Below are 20793 nucleotides of genomic sequence, written 5' to 3'. Positions count from 1 at the left end.
TATCCACCACTATATCATCCCAATATCATCCCTATATCCACCATCCCTATATCCCTCCTTATATCCACCCCCATATCCCCCCCCATATCATCCCTATCCACCACTATATCATCCCAATATCATCCCTATATCCACCCCTATATCCCCCCCTATATCACCACTATATCCCTCCCTATATCCACCCCTACATCCACCCCTACATCCACCCCTATATCCACCCCATAACCCTCCCTACATCCACCCCTATATCCCTCTCTACATCCATCCCTATATCACCCCTATATCAACCCTATATCACCACTATATCCCTCCCTATATCCACCACTATATCCCTTCCTATATCACCACTATATCCCTCCCTATATCCACCCCTATATCCCTCCCTACATCCCTCCCTATATCACCCCTATATCACCCCTATATCACCACTATATCCCTCCCTATATCACCCCCATATCCCTCCCTATATCCACCCCTACATCCACCCCTATATCCCTCCCTACATCCATCCCTATATCACCCCTATATCCCTCCCTATATCACCCCCATATCCCTCCCTATATCCCTCCCTACATCCACCCCTACATCCACCCCTACATCCATACCTATATCACCCCTATATCACCACTATATCACCACTATATCCCTCCCTATATCCACCCCTATATCCCTCCCTATATCCACCCCTACATCCACCCCTATATCCCTCCCTACATCCATCCCTATATCACCCCTATATCACCCCTATATCACCACTATATCACCACTATATCCCTCCCTATATCCACCCCTATATCCCTCCCTATATCCCTCCCTATATCCCTTCCCTACATCCATCCCTATATCACCCCTATATCACCACTACATCCCTCCCTATATCCACCCCTATATCCCTCCCTATATCCCTCCCTATATCCACCCCTATATCCCCCCCTATATCCCCCCATATCCCTCCGTATATATCCCCCACATATCCCTCCCTATATATCCCCCACATATCCCTCCCTATATCCCCCCATATCCACCCCTATATCCCTCCCATATCCACCCCTATATCCCTCCCATATCCACCCCTATATCCCTCCCATATCCACCCCTATATCCCTCCCTATATCCCCCCCATATCCCTCCCTATATCCCCCCCATATCCCTCCCTATATCCCCCCCATATCCCTCCCTATATCCCCCCCATATCCCTCCCTACATCCATCCCTATATCACCCCTATATCAACCCTATATCACCACTATATCCCTCCCTATATCCACCCCTATATCCCTCCCTATATCCCTCCCATATCCACCCCTATATCCCCCCCATATCCACCCCTATATCAACCCTATATCCCTCCCTATATCCCCCCCATATCCCTCCCTATATCCCCCCCATATCCCTCCCTATATCCCCCCCTATATCCCCCCCATATCCCTCCCTACATCCATCCCTATATCACCACTATATCCCTCCCTATATCCACCCCTATATCCCTCCCTATATCCCTCCCTATATCCCTCCCTATATCCCCCCATATCCACCCCTATATCCCCCCCATATCCACCCCTATATCCCCCCCATATCCCTCCCTACATCCATCCCTACATCACCCCTATATCAACCCTATATCACCACTATATCCCTCCCTATATCCACCCCTATATCCCTCCCTATATCCCCCCCATATCCACCCCTATATCCCCCCCATATCCACCCCTATATCCCCCCCATATCCCCCCCTATATCCCCCCCTATATCCCCCCCATATCCACCCCTATATCCCCCCCATATCCACCCCTATATCACCCCTATATCAACCCTATATCACCACTATATCCCTCCCTATATCCACCCCTATATCCCTCCCTATATCCCCCCCATATCCACCCCTATATCCCCCCCATATCCCTCCCATATCCACCCCTATATCACCCCTATATCAACCCTATATCACCACTATATCCCTCCCTATATCCACCCCTATATCCCTCCCTATATCCCTCCCTATATCCACCCCTATATCCCTCCCTATATCCCTCCCATATCCACCCCTATATCCCCCCCATATCCACCCCTATATCCCCCCATATCCACCCCTATATCAACCCTATATCCCTCCCTATATCCCCCCCATATCCCTCCCTATATCCCCCCATATCCCTCCCTATATCCCCCCCTATATCCCCCCCATATCCCTCCCTACATCCATCCCTATATCACCACTATATCCCTCCCTATATCCACCCCTAAATCCCTCCCTATATCCCTCCCTATATCCCTCCCAATATCCCCCCCATATCCACCCCTATATCCCCCCCTATATCCCCCCCATATCCACCCCTATATCCCCCCCATATCCCTCCCTACATCCATCCCTATATCACCCCTATATCAACCCTATATCACCACTATATCCCTCCCTATATCCACCCCTATATCCCTCCCTATATCCCCCCCATATCCACCCCTATATCCCCCCCATATCCACCCCTATATCCCCCCCTATATCCCCCCCATATCCACCCCTATATCCCCCCCATATCCACCCCTATATCACCCCTATATCAACCCTATATCACCACTATATCCCTCCCTATATCCACCCCTATATCCCTCCCTATATCCACCCCTATATCCCTCCCTATATCCCCCCCATATCCACCCCTATATCCCCCCCATATCCACCCCTATATCCCCCCCATATCCACCCCTATATCACCCCCATATCAACCCTATATCCCTCCCTATATCCCCCCCATATCCCTCCCTATATCCCCCCCATATCCCCCCCTATATCCCCCCTATATCCCCCCCATATCCCTCCCTACATCCATCCCTATATCACCCCTATATCACCACTATATCCCTCCCTATATCCACCCCTATATCCCTCCCTATATCCCTCCCTATATCCCCCCCATATCCACCCCATATCCACCCCTATATCCCCCCCTACATCCATCCCTATATCACCCCTATATCAACCCTATATCACCACTATATCCCTCCCTATATCCACCCCTATATCCCTCCCTATATCCCCCCCATATCCACCCCTATATCCCCCCCATATCCACCCCTATATCCACCCCTATATCCCCCCCATATCCACCCCTATATCCCCCCCATATCAACCCTATATCCCTCCCTATATCCCCCCCATATCCCTCCCATATCCCTCCCTATATCCCCCCCATATCCCTCCCTATATCCCCCCCATATCCCTCCCTATATCCCCCCCATATCCCTCCCTACATCCATCCCTATATCACCCCTATATCACCACTATATCCCTCCCTATATCCCTCCCTATATCCCCCCCATATCCACCCCTATATCCCTCCCTATATCCCCCCCATATCCACCCCTATATCCCTCCCTATATCCCTCCCTATATCACTCCCTATATCCACCCCTACATCCACCCCTATATCCCTCCCTACATCCATCCCTATATCACCCCCATATCCCTCCCTATATCCCCCCCATATCCCTCCCTATATCCACCCCTACATCCACCCCTATATCCCTCCCTACATCCATCCCTATATCAACCCCTATATCACCACTATATCCCCCCCATATCCACCCCTATATCACCCCAATATCATCCCTATATCCACCTTTACATCCACCCATCCACCTTTACATCCACCCATCCATTCATCCATCATTACATCCACCCATCCATCCATCTTTACATTCACCCATCCATCCCTACATCCACCCATCCATCCATCTTTACATTCACCCATCCATCCCAACATCCACCCATTCATCCATCATTACATCCACCCATCCATCCATCTTTACATTCACCCATCCATCCCTACATCCACCCATCCATCCATCTTTACATTCACCCATCCATCCCTACGTCAACCCACCCATCCACCCATCATTACATCCACCCACCCATCCATCCATCCCTACGTCAACCCACCCATCCATCCACCCATCTTTACATTCACCCATCCATCCCTACGTCAACCCACCCATCCCTACATCCACCCATCCATCCATCTTTACATTCACCCATCCCTACGTCAACCCATTCATCCATCATTACATCCACCCATCCATCCATCTTTACATTCACCCATCCCTACGTCAACCCATTCATCCATCATTACATCCACCCATCCATCCCTACGTCAACCCATTCATCCATCATTACATCCACCCATCCATCTACCCATTCCAACATCCACCCATCCATCCATCTTTACATCCACCCATCCATCTACCCATCCCTACATCCACCCATCCATCCATCTTTACATCCACCCATCCATCTACCCATCCCTACATCCACCCATCCATCCATCCGAGCCGAACTTATAAGAGCTGCATTTCTGTTGAATATGAGACATGTCAAACGACAAACGAAAGTGAAACGAAACGGTGCTTCTGGTTTGAGCTGTGCTGTGAACCGTTCATTAGCTCGGAGAAAGAGACCGCGCTGAACACTGAGCGGCCACATATTTACTGCCTTTTTTCTCTTTCGGCCAAAAACCCAAAATGCCATTATCGGCCAATAATTTTCTGTGGCTGAAATTCCGGTGCATCCCTAGTAAAAAGACTTTGTAAACTGACATAATGGAGAAAATATCACTTGTGTCAACCTGCCAAGTGGGTAATTATCCTGAAAATGGGTTAATATCAGGCATTAGCTGGCCTGCATGACATATCGGCCTGACGCTAATATTGAATGTTCAATATCTCGACCAGACCAACTAGTGTGCAGGAGTATGAAAGAGCACTGAAACTCACAGCTTTCTGGCAGTGTCCTTCGAGGATGCCCTTGTCCCGGGACACCCTCATGAGGCAGTGCAGGGTTCGGCCCTTGTGGTGCAGGCCGGAGCAGTGTGTGTCGATCTCCCCTCGGCAGTGCAGCACGATCTCAGGACTGAGCGAGAAATCCTCCATCAGCATCCGCCTGTAGTCCAGCATCTCCCCCTGACACTCGCCGCTCACGGTCTGACCTGAGACAGAGAGAGAGACACTGAATCACAGACGGGCAGATACAGACAGAGAGACAGACAGCTGTAGGGGGCAGAGTGTGTGTGTGTGTGTGTGTGTGTGTGTGTGTGTGTGACTCACCGCGGTGTACAGCCGCCTCCAGGCACAGGAGCAGGGGTGTGTGTGTGTGTGTGTGTGTGTGTGTGTGTGTGTGTGTGTGTGTGAGAGACTCACCGCGGTGTACAGCCGCCTCCAGGCACAGGAGCAGGTGTGTGTGTGTGTGTGTGTGTGTGTGTGTGTGTGTGTGTGTGTGAGACTCACCGCGGTGTACAGCCGCCTCCAGGCACAGGAGCAGGTACGAGAGCTTGGCTTCGCGCGCTCGAGGCATCGCTGTGTCCATGTTGCAGCGGTATTTACGCAGGTCCGGTTTACAGGCTTTAGCCAGTGAGTAGCTGACCTTGTAGTCCTGAGCGATCAGCTTCTGGCGAGTGGACAGAGCGTCCTTGCACTGCGCGGGACAGATACACATCAGCAGAAGAACTTACTGGGAAAAGCTTTTCATTTCAACTGCTATATTGAAATAAAATAAGCGGTAAAGGCACAGCAAATAAGTTTCACCACTAGAGGACGCTTATTCAAAACTATAACACAGACGTAGCTTGATGACGGAGCGTGGAATCATGGGAGTTGAGATAACGAATAACCGTGGTCCATCACATATGTGCAAAACAAACAACTGTTACAAACAACTGGTAACTAGACGCTACCAGAGATCGTCATCAAACATTGTTGGAAACATTTTGGATAATGCAAGCACACAAGTCAACAAAATATAAAACAGTGTTCTAGTGGTTTTTGGATAGTTTAAAGCAAATCTTACATATTGTACCTTTAAAAAAAAAAAAAAAAAAAACCTTTTCAATAATTTCTAATTTTAATTTAACTTGAAAAATAAATAAAAAATATTAAAATGACAACAAAATTACTTTAACCAAGATGAAAATGAACATATATATATTAAAATATTAAGGTGCAATATCATCTTCTACTCGGAGTGTCAAGCAGAGAATTAATGCTTCTGGATTAACAATTTTATTGTACATGATGTATTAACTCCTTGATTTAGAACTGGAATCACCTCATATAATGTTATTTTCACATTCGTTCCATTCGCCATTTATTGTAAATGTACAGTTTCAATATGGGTATATTACTGTCAGACGCTGGTGAAGGAATCCACTGCTGCTTCAGTGTACATGTAATGAGTGATTATAAAGGCATTAATCAATATTTTTCTTTCTAAATATCACGAGTTGAATGACTTCTCTAAGCTTGTGAGATTGTACTTTGTTATAGAAGTTCCCAGTGTGATTCCTGAAATGTTCTTCTCCTGTATTCTCTAATGTCTGTATTTGATATGAATGCAGTAACAGTGCTTGCTCATTTAGCCCAGCTTCCAGAAATGAGATCTGGAAAGATGTTTTGTTTGAGAAAGGTCTTCAACATGTGTCAATGCATTCATCTGTTTTTCTAGGGTACTCTGACAGCTATGGTCACAGGGGTCATTGAAGTCTATAGTTTAAGGGACCATCTCTTTGTTAAAGCCTTACTTTCCAGTAGACTAAAGTGTCCTCTCCTTGAGAGTATGAACGTATTATCTTGATGTTTTGAGAGGACTCTCCTGTTTATAGTTAGTGTCTGGCCAAATACAACCTTGGAAAAGCTGTGTGTCGGTGTGTGTGTGTGTTAGCCCTTTTGGTTACAGGTTAAGGAACCACTGGCATTATTGGAGATTGACTGAGTTGTTCTGGACAGGCTGGCGTTCAGCAACCCAAATCTGCGACCTGGAAGGTCACGACATGCCTAACTTCAGGGTCCGAGTGTCAGCTGCATAATCGATGGAGATATGCTTCAGTCTATCTGTATGTGTGGAAAATTACTGTGTTTATCTATTTCTTAGCCAATGAGAAACAGCAACCTGAAGCAAGGACGTCACCTAGACCTTGGTGAAGGGTATCACTGCTGTCTGTGTCTGTGTGTGTGTGTGTGTGTGTGTATAACTGCTGTGATCTTTTGTAACTGTAAGCGGGGTTACGGCCTACGAACTCCTGTGTGAGTCTTGAAGCTGAACTTCTGCTGATGAAACTGCAAACTATCTTCAGTAAAACTTTTCTTCAATTTATTTTAATTCTGACTCCGGGTCTTCTTTCAAACATCTGGTCCGTGGGTCCTAAAGCGTTAACCCCTCACACTGGTATTTTACATGCTGTCATTTCCAACTGAAGTGCCTCCTTTGCTGCTTTATCTTCTTTCTCGTTAATAGAATTGATTAATTCTGGTCTGAATTTGACACAGTTGAGGGTAAAACTACTAAATCTTTACGTGAAAGGCATTTGTAAAGAAGGAAGAGGAAGACGAGTCTCAACTGGTAAAGGAATAAAGCAAACGTACCTTGTCTGACATGCTCTCCTCATACTTGTGGTTGAACAGACATTTGTAGACCTTTCCTTCTCCGGCTGGAATCTAGAGGGAAGGAGCACAGCATTAGCGTTAGCGCCAGCATTAGCACGCAGAAGCGATGGCGTGTGGGGTCGCGGCTCACGTGTTCACAGAAGCGCTCGCGGTCCTCGCGGCAGGAGAAGTACAGGTGTCGGTCCAGGTGGAAGTCGTCGGACGAGAGCTCGGCCACACGCATGATGGACTTCTTGCACTCGTCTCTGATGGAGTAACTGCCCTGCTCCTCGACCTCGCTCACCAGACCCTTCTCCAGACACGAGATCACCTCTCCCTGAGAGTGCAGGTCCTGCGGGACGAGACAGGAGATGAGGAGATGAGGAACTAGAGGAGCGCAGGGTTCCAGCAGCTGACTCAACATTAACAAATCAAGATCACGCCGAGAGTCATTTAACTCGCGTCACTCCAAACCCATAAGAGTCAACTAAATATATAACAGTGTTCTAGTGGTTTTTGGATAGTTTAAAGCAAAAGGATCTTTGCTTATCTTTGAAACACTCACTTTAAAGCACGGAAACAAACCTTATTGGCAGAGATGCACCGACATGACAATTTTGGCCGATTACCGATAATTCTTTACATTTGAAAGCCGATAACCGATATATCGGCTGGAAAACTTAAATCCAAATCTCATTTTTGAGAGCCTGATTACAAAAACAAAAGTCTCATCATTAAAATCCATGTCCCAAACACACAATTATTATGTTCTCGTTATAATTTTATGCAGGCGATATGAGACTTGCGCTGCACATGTTGCACTGAACCGTATCTTCCTTTTTTTTGTGAAGCGTCTCAGCTGAAGGAAATAATGCACTATTTATCATCTTTAATATATCGGCCAGATTCTCTTTTCGGGCTGATAACGATAACATTAAAGATGAACATATATCGGCCGATACCGATATGACGGCCGATATATCGTGCATTGCTTCTTATTGGTTGTCACGCATCAAGCAGTTTGGATTTACATGTGAATATGAATAGATTTGTGTTTACAGGGATTAAAGTGAAAAAAATTCTTCTGACTGAATTTTTTTTTAGGCCAAGTCATATTCCTTTACCTTTTTAAATAGTCAAGACCAATAGCGTTTTAAGGGGAGACGTTTTAAACTGCTTTAATATTGCCAGTAGGCGTATCAGTGAACAGTTGCAAAATCAAATGAATAAATAATAAACAGGTTTCTTCACCTAAGTTAGGGCTGCATGATTATGACAAAAATCATAATTGCCGACTATTACCTTTGAATTGTAATTGTGATTTATTAATTATGATTATCAAAGTTTACATTGAATATATATAAACAAATTTTGTGTAAACATGTTATAATTTGCCTATATATATATATCATAGGCTACATATATACACACACACACACATATACATATATTTGCGCGTGCAATGAGTGTGCGCTACGAGAACAGGATAACGGCTGACAGGACAAGAAAGTCCATTTTCCTGAGGTGAAAAACTATATTTCAGCGTACACTTATGTCACTGCCTGGTAGTTCCTATTGTGCTGGGTTTTCTGAAGTAGTCATGATGATTCGCCACTCATAACTACTCTAAACACGCACGCAGAGTGGAAAAGGAGGAGCGGAGGAGTGGGGGCGCGGGGAGCAAGGATCACAGCGTAAATATGGTCTAATTCCATATCGCATTTCAAAAATATATCGATATATTTTTATATCGATATATCGCCCAGCCCTACCTGCATTATAAGTGTGTCCATGGTAACTGAAATATAGTTCTACCTCAGCGCTCAACTGTAGCCTGACATGCACTTTCCGTGAGCGGTAATTGAAAACCCGGAGTGGACCATGAGCGAAGTGATTACAGAATGCTTAGAGTGGAGAGAGGAACGTGCTTTTATCCACTCCAGGCTTTGATCACATCCCCCTCAGCAGGGTGAATACACCTCGTCTTTCCTTAATTTAAGACCTATTCAAACTAAAATTAAGACATTTATTACACTATTTGAGAAATGAAAACCTATTTACGGCCTTAAAATTATGAAAAGTGAATTTAAGACATTAAGGACAGACTGAAACCCTGCAATTGACGGAAATCCGTCATAGACCTGCTGCAATTAACGGAAATCCGTCGTAGCGACGGAGAACTTTAATCCCTGTGTTTATATGTGAATAAAAGCCTAAAGTAAATCTATTCATCATATAAAGCAATTGTGTCTTCAGAAAACTTAAATCTCTCAATTCATACATTCATACTTTATCAACAGGAGGGACAGAAATCTCTCCGGTTTCATTAAAAATATCTCCAGTGTGTTTCGAAAACGAACGAAATTCTTATTGGTTTGGGATGAAAAAGTTGTGTAAATTAAGACCATTTTCATTTCTGGGTAAATGAGCTGGTCAAATGAGACCACTGAACCAAACTGCTGGATATTGGTAAACCGATACATGTCACATTATGACTGATAACCAATAAATGACTGATGTTCACATTTCAAAAACTAAAACCCATCGTTTAAAAAGCTACAAGAGAATTTAGGCATCACAACTTTATAATGGACCGTATGACAAATGGATATTCATTTTGAGATTCACTATTTAACAGTGTAATTAAATATATCAAACCGTGAGTGTTAATAGTTGCAAAGGCAGCATTTCTAACTAATTTAATTAAACTTGCTGACTAAAACTAAAAAACATAAATAATTAAATAAAATAAAAACTTTTTTCTGCTGTTAATTTTTTATGAAACATTTTCAAAAGCAAGATCAAAGAACAGTCGTAAATCTAAATTGTAAAAATATAGATAATAAAAAGAATGTTTGCGATCTCACAGTGTTTGTTCAGTTCTGTATTTGACATTAATGTTGCAAAAACTGGCAGAGATATTAAAAATATCAAACAGGAAGTACTGGCTTTAAAAAAAGTGTGACATCCTTCCTGTTAAAAGGTTCTGGCCCAGTTACCCAGAGTGCAGTGCGCTCTACCTTCTCCCCCGTGGTGACGCTCCCACAGTGCAGCTTGTTGATGTCCTCTCTGCACTTGTCCATGAAGCCGCAGATCAGCCGGTAATCGCTGAACACTATACTGGCCATCTTGGTGATGTACTGGTTACACTGGTACTCGGAGATGTTGGTGCGGTGGTCCACTAAACACGACACCAGGTAACCCTTCCCACGCTCCTCAGCGGCACACTCCTTGATCTGGGGTGGGGGGGATTAAGAAGGGTTTATTGAGGTACGGTTCGTGCAGAAGTGTGTGTGCGCGATCACTCACCCCACTGATGGTGGTCTTGCACACCTCGACGGCCACAGACTCGAACTTCGGGTCGGTCGTCAGGTTCAGCTTGTAGTTCCACAGCAGCTGAAGAAACACGAGGGGTTACTCACTACACACCACTGAATGACCTTTACCCTCAGCAAGAACTGCACTGAAGGTATGAGGGTCATTGTTATTTAACATCAATTTTTAACATTAAAAATATCAACTCGAAAATAAAAGATGAAATACTGTGAAAGAAAGACTGTACGTATAGCAGTTCTGTTTAAACAAAACACACAAAAACCAAACCAAAAACTTAAATCAAACCAAACACCCAGATAAATGCATGTCTATGGTTGAGAGTGTGTTAAACTCCAGCTCGTGTGCTTGGTTAACCTTAACCTCAGCATGCCAGAAGAACAGCAGAAGTGTGTGTGAAGACTTACATGATTGCAGTCTGAGGCGATCTCTGTGTCCTGAGGAGAGATGGAGAACAGAGGAGATTACACACACACACACACACACACACAACAGTAATGTGCAGAACTACATGATTTCAGATCAACAAGTCCTGAACAATTAATCTGCTTTCTGGATCACCTGACCTCGACTCTTTAGGGCCTTTAAACATGTTTCTTGTGTTCACAAACAGGTTGAAGGAGCTCAGCTATATAACCGGACGCAGCGTCTCGAAGTGTGTTTTTAAACAGCTTTTAGTGTGACAAACACTTGTAGATCATTCAAAGCACCGACACTTCAAAGCGGTTCAATAAAGTAACTACTAAGCTAAGCTAAAGCTACACTTAAAAATATCAAACAACAGCTGCTGGACGACTAGTCTAATGTTACGGCCCATCCTAAGGACAGTAGTGCCTGTGTGTGTGTGTGTGTGTGTGTGTGTGTGTGTGTGTGTGTGTGTGTGTGTGTGTGTGTGTGTGTGTGTGTGTGACCCTGGGGAGAGGAGAGGTGTGTGTGACCCCGGGGAGAGGAGAGGTGTGTGTATTAAGAGTAGATGCAAACACAGATCTGGCCTCGCTCTTCCTGGTGCACATCCGGTGTGTGTGGACTCGGCATATTAACATGCAGAGCATATAAACACAGCCTTTATCTGACACAAGTTAAATATTAGATAACAAACATCCATTATAACAGTGTAGTCACATGTTAGGCTCTTTAGATCAGGAAGATTACACAATGTGGTGAAACAAAATCAACATGTCTCCATACCTACGTGTCAGAAACACAAGTACTAATTAAACTTATTAGTCTTTCAGTTTTTGCTGGAGGATAACTCCACACTGCAACCAGTGGATGTATAGTGGCATTATTTCACTCAAATGTCTGAGTAAATACTGCGAGTCTCAATAAACAAAAGCACACTGTTAAAGACCAACACATGACCAGCACACACTGGCTATTTCAATCTCAAATAAACACACAGCTTTTATTTGCGTCTCGTTCACTTTATGATGCCATACACAGAAGAACCGAGAGGTTCCGCTTTACAGCAACGCTTGGCATGAACAAGAACAGTATTTCACAACACGACAGCTGATGGAGCGTTAACTTTGACTAATGTGTGAGGGATTAAGATGACACTGCAAAATGCTGAAGAAAGAAAGAGGAACCTGAGAGAACACAGCAAGTTTAAAGGGAAAGTTCATCATCTGCATAAAGCGAGGGGGTAAACTGTGTCATCAGCGGCAGCTTCAAGCCATTTTAATCACATTTTATTCCTCTGCTAATAAAACCGTCTCTTTGTGATGTAAAACGTCAGCATAACAGTGGAGTCTCCCGAACCATGAGGACCTGATCCTGAACAGCGGAGAACAAGCCCAGACAGAGACGGAGATCAGGCTTTAACTCTTCATTCACACGGATAGTTCGGAGTAAAATCAGCCTAGGGTCCTTTGCACCATGACCTCGAGCCATAACGAGCCATAACCTTTTTCCCCTTGGTCGAACATTAAAGTTAGAGCTTATTTAGAGATATCAGCCGGATGGTTTAGTGCAGCGCTAATGGATCCTATGATGTATCTCGTAAATACTAATAATGCCCAGAATGGCACCAAACTTCTACAGTAGTACAAATAGGTTCTGTACTCATAAAACGAGGCATTGGAAAGTTTGTAAGTACATCAGGAGTTTATTTAAATAACACTTGCCTGATGGCTAATGCTACCGCTAACCCGGACGTCGAAGTCACTTCAGGGGTTTGGGAAAAGCCTGTAAAAGTCCTGCAGAAAGCGATGCATGAGGATGTAGTGTAACGACGCTCAGTTCCAGGAATGCACTAATATTAGCAAAACGTTTTCACCATCTACGATATTTTTGATAACTTCAATAACAAATATGAAACAAGCATAATTCTGTTTAAGAATTATGACATGCTTGTAATTAAAACAAATTATAGTGTGCCTTATGGCTTAACAATTAACAATGTTGCGAAACATACATAAACATGTTATTTCTTTCACTTTAACTATATAATCAATCATGTTGTACATAAACAACAAAGTCTGAACATCAACATCTAATGCCGGATCAGCACAGCAATGCAAACACTCCTGCTGTTGCACCACAACATGGTTTTCCACGCGTACGTCACACGTCTTTACGGGATGTGTGTGATTCCAGAAAATCACTGGCAGTGTGAATGAACCAAAACCAAACGATCCCGGCACACATTACCCGTGTGTTTTCCAGAATCTGTGTGAAGGAGATCTTAACTCTTCATCCTCACGGGTGAAGGCCTTGATCAGGGTCAATGTTACTAAAAACAGCTTCCAAATCCAATCACTGACAGAGAAACCGGTTTGACCCAGAGAGCGTCGTCTTTCAGACTTTCAGGGTTTATCATATACAGAGCTTCTCAGTGCAATTCTGCTGCATCTGTAATATCTAATATTGAAAAGAACAAAATGATTACGTTTATAACCCTGTGTGTTCACAACGAGATATTAGGAAAAAAGTCAACTGTTCACAGGCCAGAAAATCACTGTTTGAGTTGGAGACGTTTGAGTCACACTCCTGACCGACGTCCCTCGTCATCAGACGAACGTTCGAGTTGGAGAACACACTCCTGACCGACGTCCCTCGTCATCAAACGAACATTCGAGTCGGAGAACACACTCCTGACCGACGTCCCTCGTCATCAGACGAACGTACGAGTCGGAGAACACACTCCTGACCGACGTCCCTCGTCATCAGACGAACGTTCGAGTCGGAGAACACACTCCTGACCGACGTCCCTCGTCATCAGACGAACGTTCGAGTCGGAGAACACACTCCTGACCGACGTCCCTCGTCATCAGACGAACGTTCGAGTCGGAGAACACACTCCTGACCGACGTCCCTCGTCATCAGATGAACATTCGAGTTGGAGAACACACTCCTGACCGACGTCCCTCGTCATCAGACGAACGTACGAGTCGGAGAACACACTCCTGACCGACGTCCCTCGTCATCAGACGAACGTTCGAGTCGGAGAACACACTCCTGACCGACGTCCCTCGTCATCAGACGAACGTTCGAGTCGGAGAACACACTCCTGACCGACGATGAATGAATGGAACATTGTTGCGCGCATCCCATCCAATAAATCGCAATAATCTTTGTGCTTTGTTATTATTGATATGAAACAAGGTCTCAGATTGCAAATTACGTCCATTTTTTTCCGAAATTCAAAAACATTAATGGCGTTTTGGCGCTGTGGCGTGAGATCGCTCTGGCTCAGCTCAAGAGCAGCAGCAGCGTGGAGCACACGTGATCTTCTCTTCCACCTTAATAATACCAGTTACTGCGCGAAATAAACATGAATGAGCATCTGAAAGTGTGTTAAAAGAGTAGAGTACAACTTATCGAAGTCCGTATCATGTCACATGGAATCGCTCAATCAGTGTTTCAACCGTGGAAAGACGTCAGTAAATCAGCTTGTAAACAATGCCATGTAACGTCACATTTACCTCAGAAAAACCATATCCAGTGATCATAAACTCGTTAGTCAGCTAGAAAAATTAAGTCTAGAGAGGAGCATTTTGTTAAATATATGCACCATATTACATATTCATTATAATTTTTAATGTTCTATTTAATGCATGTTTGAATAAATCTGGAAAGTTTTTTATGACAGCCACCATTTAAATGTTTATATAATTTCATATAACTTTATTATTATAAAAATCAATTAAAGTGTATTTTAAGTGTTTGTATACAAATCAGTTAATTTTTACCTTCAATATTATAGTAGGCTAATGAAGCCTATAGGCTACAACTGACTCCCATAGTTTACAATAATAGTTAAAAGATTTGTTTTCCTTGAGAAAATTTGCAATGTATTGAACCTGATATCCAAAATAATCAATATTGAATCGAATCGTAATCGAATCGAATTGCAAGCTTGTGAATCGAAATCGAATCGAATTGTGAAATTTGTGTCAATACCCAGCCCTAGCAGGCAGTGTGCAAACTCCAACCTGTTAACATGGGAGCAGAAATAAAAACGGACACGCCACGCAGCCACTGTGTCGCCGGCCTTATTCAAGCGCAAATGAGAACCGTTTCGCGGGGGATGCAAAAAAAACAAACAAACAAAAAAACAACAACGAATATGTGAATGTCAAATTTTCAAATCGAATACCAACCCACCTAACGAATATTCGGGTCCAGCCTTAGTTTCTACGAGAAGAGAAAGACTAGAGATTCAGTTATGGAGAATACATGGTCAACTCCCTGATATCTTTATGACACTGCCATGACATTTATGACAAAATTCAGCAATAGAACGTTACAAACAAAGAAAAAACATGAACTAGATCAAGCAGTCCTTTAAAGGGGTCATATAAATGGTGCATGCACTTTTACAAGTTGATTGTACTGAAATGTCTGTTGGCAGTGCCTGTACACAACCATCATATAGACCTTAAGCGCCAGAGAAACGAGGGCGTCGCCATCTTTAGAATATTGTCTTTTAACTTCAATTTTGCAGTCGCTCTGTATATTTCTATGGCGCTGCTGTCCAGGAGTAATTCGCTTTTGAAGTGGATTTACTTAATGTAAAGTTAACAAAAGTTATCATGAGGATAGTAATGTTTAAAACACATGACTTAAATGTCAGTCGACCGGGAAGATTTTAAAACGAGCCGTTCATTAATAAACACGCAAAATCGCTGTGAAAATACAGACCGGAAGTCAAAAGACAATGAGCGCAGCGCTGAAAAGGGGCGGAGCTACAGAAGGGCTATAATGATAAAAATCCATCTAGTGTTTTTTTAAAATCTCCTTGTATGTTTTCCCCCCGTCTCAAATCAAACCGTCTGACCGTGTGACGTCACACGGTCAGACGCCCCTCCCACGATTGTTAATTGACAGCAGCGTTTCAACACAGACCCGCCCTGAGCGAGCTGTCATCATAGTCCTTCATTGTTGATACGCTGGAGCACCGTCTATGAGCAGAATGGCATCTGATAGTGATTGTGGTGTTCTGCTCTTGGGTGTAATAACGAACACAGCATCATTTTGATGTTCCTAAATCCGGACCGCTGAAGACGCAGAGGCCGAGTTTGTTTTTGAAGGGAATATTCCCCACGATCAACGTCAATGCTTTCATGTTTGCGCGAATCATTTCTCACCAGACTGCTTTACGAACGAGGGTCAGTATAAAGCTGGTTTTGCTGAGAAGCTGCTCCTGAAAAAAGGATCGGCACCAACTATTCGTGTTCCTGCTGCACCACAGAAGAAGAAGTGAGTGTAACGTTTTATTAACCTTTATATTCATATTTGCAAATCGCTAGCACGCTTCACGATGAATGTGGCTAAGGTTTACGCTCAGGTACATTACGGCATGTTTTCTATGTACAACGTTCTCAATATAATTCATAATCCCACGTTTATAATGAACAACGCGTTATGGTTATTGTGTTACAAACGGTGTCCGCACAGAACAGAGGGGCGGAGTCAGCAAAGCTCATTATCATTTAAAGACACATGCACTTACGGCGTGCTGAAAACAGAGCTGTTTTTGACCAGGTAAAATTAGTGTTTATCTTACAATACTAATGAGAATTTTTAATTAAAGTATATTACAAACTTTTCATTTAGACCCTAAAGAATAATAACTTGTACAAAAATGGCATTATATGACCCCTTTAAGAGCCGAGAAATAACCTGTAATGTGACGAAGAGCCGAGAAATAACCTGACATTGAACATCCATAGGGCTGCGCGATTTGCGATAATGCTTAAAGTGTGTAAAATAAACAAATTATCTTTAAAATATATTTAAAATGATATAACCTACATTCTTTTTGTGACGAGAAAACATCCCTACAGCTTCTGACAGTGAACATCAGTGTTTTACTGTCGCGTAAGAAGAGTTAATTTAACATCAGTGTAAACCACAGGGTTCAGGTTATCCTACATTAGGGTTATTTAACAACACAAACTGAATAATCAAATGTAAAAATAAAACACTGCTTAGTTTTCACTGTATGAATTAAATATAAATACTGATTCTTAATAAAGCTACAAAAGTTATTCAGCCGAAAGCAGAGAGTGATCTTCTCTTAGTCTGTAGTTCATGACCACAGTTATTGCAAGCTGTTGCGATTTGCATATCGAGATACATTTGCATGTATTTGCATTACATATACATGCGATATTTCGATAGTTTCAATATATTGTGCAGCCCTACTTTGAATCGTCCTGTAATGTGATTAACAGTCACAGGTCTGTACAACACAACACAACACAACACAACACGAGTACGAGGAAACCCAGTTCTGCCAGTAAGAGCTGATCAACACATGTGTTGATGAAAGTGTTGTGTGTGTAATCGGGAACTAAGAACTAATGACCCGACTCACATTACACACACAGATCTGACCAAACACTGCTAGTGAACAGAAGCATTGTTATATTATACGACGATCTTAATGCTCCTGCGTTTGTGATCATGCAACGATTCAAAGTTGGTGCTGTTTCAACAATGTCTAATATTTGACAAACAATTAGCAGTGTTCACTTTTATATTTGGTGAGAGGACTCTCTACAAATGAAGTCCCTAAAACAGGTCAGTCCAGTCTAACAACTAAAGCCAGGTCTCTGCAGGAGAAAGAGAAGAGAGTAAGAGAAGAGTGTGTGCATGATGCAACATATGAGGCTCAAATATAGATCAGTCAAGTATTGGCCAAACACCAGTCATTTTGAGATTGTCTGCGTCTGCGGTAACAGTGGCCATCGAAAGCCGCACTGAGACGGATGTTGTGACGGATTTTCCTGCTGTATTGTGACTGTACATGCGCGCGTGTGTGTGTGTGTGTGTGTGTAACAGATTATCCCAACAGAGATAACAGGGTCGGCGTGAGGGGGAATATTACTCAACTTCAGCACATCTATCAGCTAAATATTCATTCAGTGTTTCCCATTAATGACCCTGTGTGCCACGGTTACATAATGAAGCGAAAATGTAAAACTTGTAGCCTAACAAAGGTCTCTAACGTTGTATTTTGCCACTAAAACCAAAACCGTGATGTGGGTTGGTGATATTTCTCCAAAATAAAAGCTCAAGGGGTTATCTCCTGCAAGTGAACAAATTAGAAAAGAAGTATTAATTTCCTTATACTGTAAAGTAAAATATCCTTATGAAATATTTTCATTTATTTTACAGTTCATTTGTTTTACAATTATATTACTCTCACTGAGACTATATCAAGTTAAAGGTGTTTGAGCCCTCTTTAATGTCCATGTACAAGTCAATGCATTTTCTTTGTTCAATTTGCACACTGTAAAAGTGTTAAAACTCTTAATTTTGAGCTCTCAAAGTGCACCGTTTTGCAGTCATTTGTTATTTATGCGTAAACAAGGATCAAACGTTCAAAATACATTGATTTTAATTCAATTTAAAATTCATTGATTATTAAATAGATCATTTCATGCCAACTTTAACAGAAGTCATTCCACTCATATAATTTGCTAGCATTAGATGTGTGTGTCCACCCTGTTAGATATCGGTATTCGTCATAACAAACATCTGAGCGCACGTGACGTCACCGCTGACGTCACGCCGCATATTTTGGCGAATGTGAGCGAGTTGCAAGTTCCAGCTTTCTGCGGGTTAAAGCACAGCCATACACAGACAACACATTTCACATCTATATTAATCACGATAACCAGATATTAAAACCTTGCACACCCCCAAAACCTGCACGTATGTGACATTCAGAGGCCTTTTCTTGCCGAAAGAAACGTCTGGTTACTAAATATATGCCTGTATGTCCTCACGCCAGCCCTGCTTCCGTCGATATCTATACTCTTTGTATGATCTATAACTTGTGAGTGTCGCAGAAGCGCAGGGAGACGCTGCAGGTCCAGATGTGTGTTGTTGTAACGCACTGTTAGACTGATGATGAGGTGTTATATGCTGCTTAGATCGCAGACGCTGCACATAAAAACACGGTCTTACGTCTTTGCGGTCCTGCAGGCACTCGAGCACGGCCAGGTTGTTGTTCCAGGAGTGTTTGGGGCAGATCCTGCTCACGTCCTCCCGACAGGCCTCCTCCTCCGCGAGCCTCCAGCCTGAGCCTCCGCTCCTGCGGCCCGCCGGCGGCCCGTCCGCGGCCCTCGCCTCGCCCGCGGGGTTCCGGGCTCTCTCGCTGTTATCTGCCGCATTATCGCCGTCTACGGCCGCTAGTTTGGCTCCCCGAGCAGAGCAGATCGAGCCGGAGATGAAGAGCACCAGCAGGAGCCGCAGAACACGTCCACACGCCGCCATCTTCCTCAGCCGAGTTACCAATCCTACTACGCCGAATAGCGCGCTCATGAATATTAATCAGCACGCGCTGACGTCGCGTCGTCAGCTTGTTAATATTCATGAGCTAAATCCGACGCTGTAGTGTGATTCGTCAGCTCTCTGTGGAAGCACTGAGTTACGGTAAATGATTTCAAGCTTTATTGTTCTGTTTTGTGTAATTGCACTAGTAAAAGGCAAGTAGAGGTTATTATAGCATTGTAAGCAGGTAGCAATTTTTTTTTAAATAATAATAATAATAATAAAATACGGTATTCGAACGGCACACCGATCGAGTCAAACACTGGACACGTAGATTAAATAAATACATTTGAATCATTAGATAAAAGGAAGATAATGGAGGGAATTAGCATGAAACAGGGAGTTCAGAAAGTGGGCGGGGTTTAGATGCCCAGACTTGTCTTTAACTGGTCAGGTAAAATGAGTCTAAGTATTTTAATAATTTAACTTTATACCGTATAATGTAGTCTCAATCAAACAACCATACGTTTATTGTCGGCATTATTCAAGTGTAAACTATGATCCTGAACGCTGTTGCTGTAATTGATAATATGCTCAGCTGGCACGTGTTGTTTTCCTCAGCGTTGTTTAGGATGAGCCAATCACAAGCGTTTGTGATTACTGAGAAAGGTTTATTTTAAATGAATGTATCGTGATTCTTTTGTGTTGGATTTCCATTTTATGTCAGACAATATTTCTGGAAACAACATTGAAATTAATATTTTATAGAGCAAATGTATCTTCTAAATAAACCGAATTCGGTTGAAGGGAGAACTCGCCCCCTGGAGGAAGACACGCTTATTTCTACAGGAAACTTTAGTTTTATTCATGTCTATATTCTGAAGGTTTGTTCATGCATCATTCGCCTGGTTTATAGAGGCAATTTTATTCCCCAAAACACGGTGAAAATGTTTTTTTTTTGTGCTTTTCTTCTGTTGACTCTTTTCTGATTTATGAACATAAAATAAGTCCAGAAGCCCCTCTGTAAAAACCTTCAACTCTAATAAGTTAATAAAATTCGAACTTTAAACCTGACTTTATCGAATGTTCATTTCTATTCTGGAATGTATGCAAATTAGTGCATATTTAATGAGATACATCATTTGCATTTTTTAACATAACATTTCAGAAAACTTGTAATAAAACACTTGTCTTAATGTACAGTGATGAATAAACTGGTGACAGAATGGTGAACACTGTCAGCCTGTTCCCTGTGGTGTCGCGCCTTTATTTCAGGAAAAAACTCTAAACTCAATTTTAATGGGCAAAAAGTTAACACCACTGGAAA

The 20793-nt window shown here is 43.0% G+C and overlaps 1 protein-coding gene across 3 annotated transcripts in view; it reads right to left on the bottom strand.

The window, feature by feature from the left end:
• The window catches only part of glg1a (golgi glycoprotein 1a), a 43455-nt gene extending 23951 nt beyond the window's left edge, over positions 1-19504 (bottom strand). For all 3 annotated transcript variants that reach the window (XM_084094321.1, XM_084094322.1, XM_084094323.1), the window contains exons 1-8: positions 19161-19504; positions 11147-11176; positions 10716-10802; positions 10427-10642; positions 7558-7758; positions 7407-7478; positions 5277-5463; positions 4767-4978 (exon numbers count right to left, since the gene is read on the bottom strand). In XM_084094321.1, coding sequence (XP_083950447.1) covers positions 4767-4978; positions 5277-5463; positions 7407-7478; positions 7558-7758; positions 10427-10642; positions 10716-10802; positions 11147-11176; positions 19161-19469 — 1314 coding nt within the window. In that variant the 5' untranslated portion in view covers positions 19470-19504. The remainder of the gene's footprint in view (positions 1-4766; positions 4979-5276; positions 5464-7406; positions 7479-7557; positions 7759-10426; positions 10643-10715; positions 10803-11146; positions 11177-19160) is intronic.
• Between the last annotated feature and the right edge of the window lie 1289 nt (positions 19505-20793).

Source organism: Abramis brama, assembly GCF_963993115.1.
Source record: "Abramis brama genome assembly, chromosome: 20".
Lineage (NCBI taxonomy): Eukaryota > Metazoa > Chordata > Actinopteri > Cypriniformes > Leuciscidae > Abramis > Abramis brama.
The sequence above is the reverse complement of the archived record's forward strand: the minus strand, read 5'-3'. Positions and strand labels throughout refer to the sequence as shown.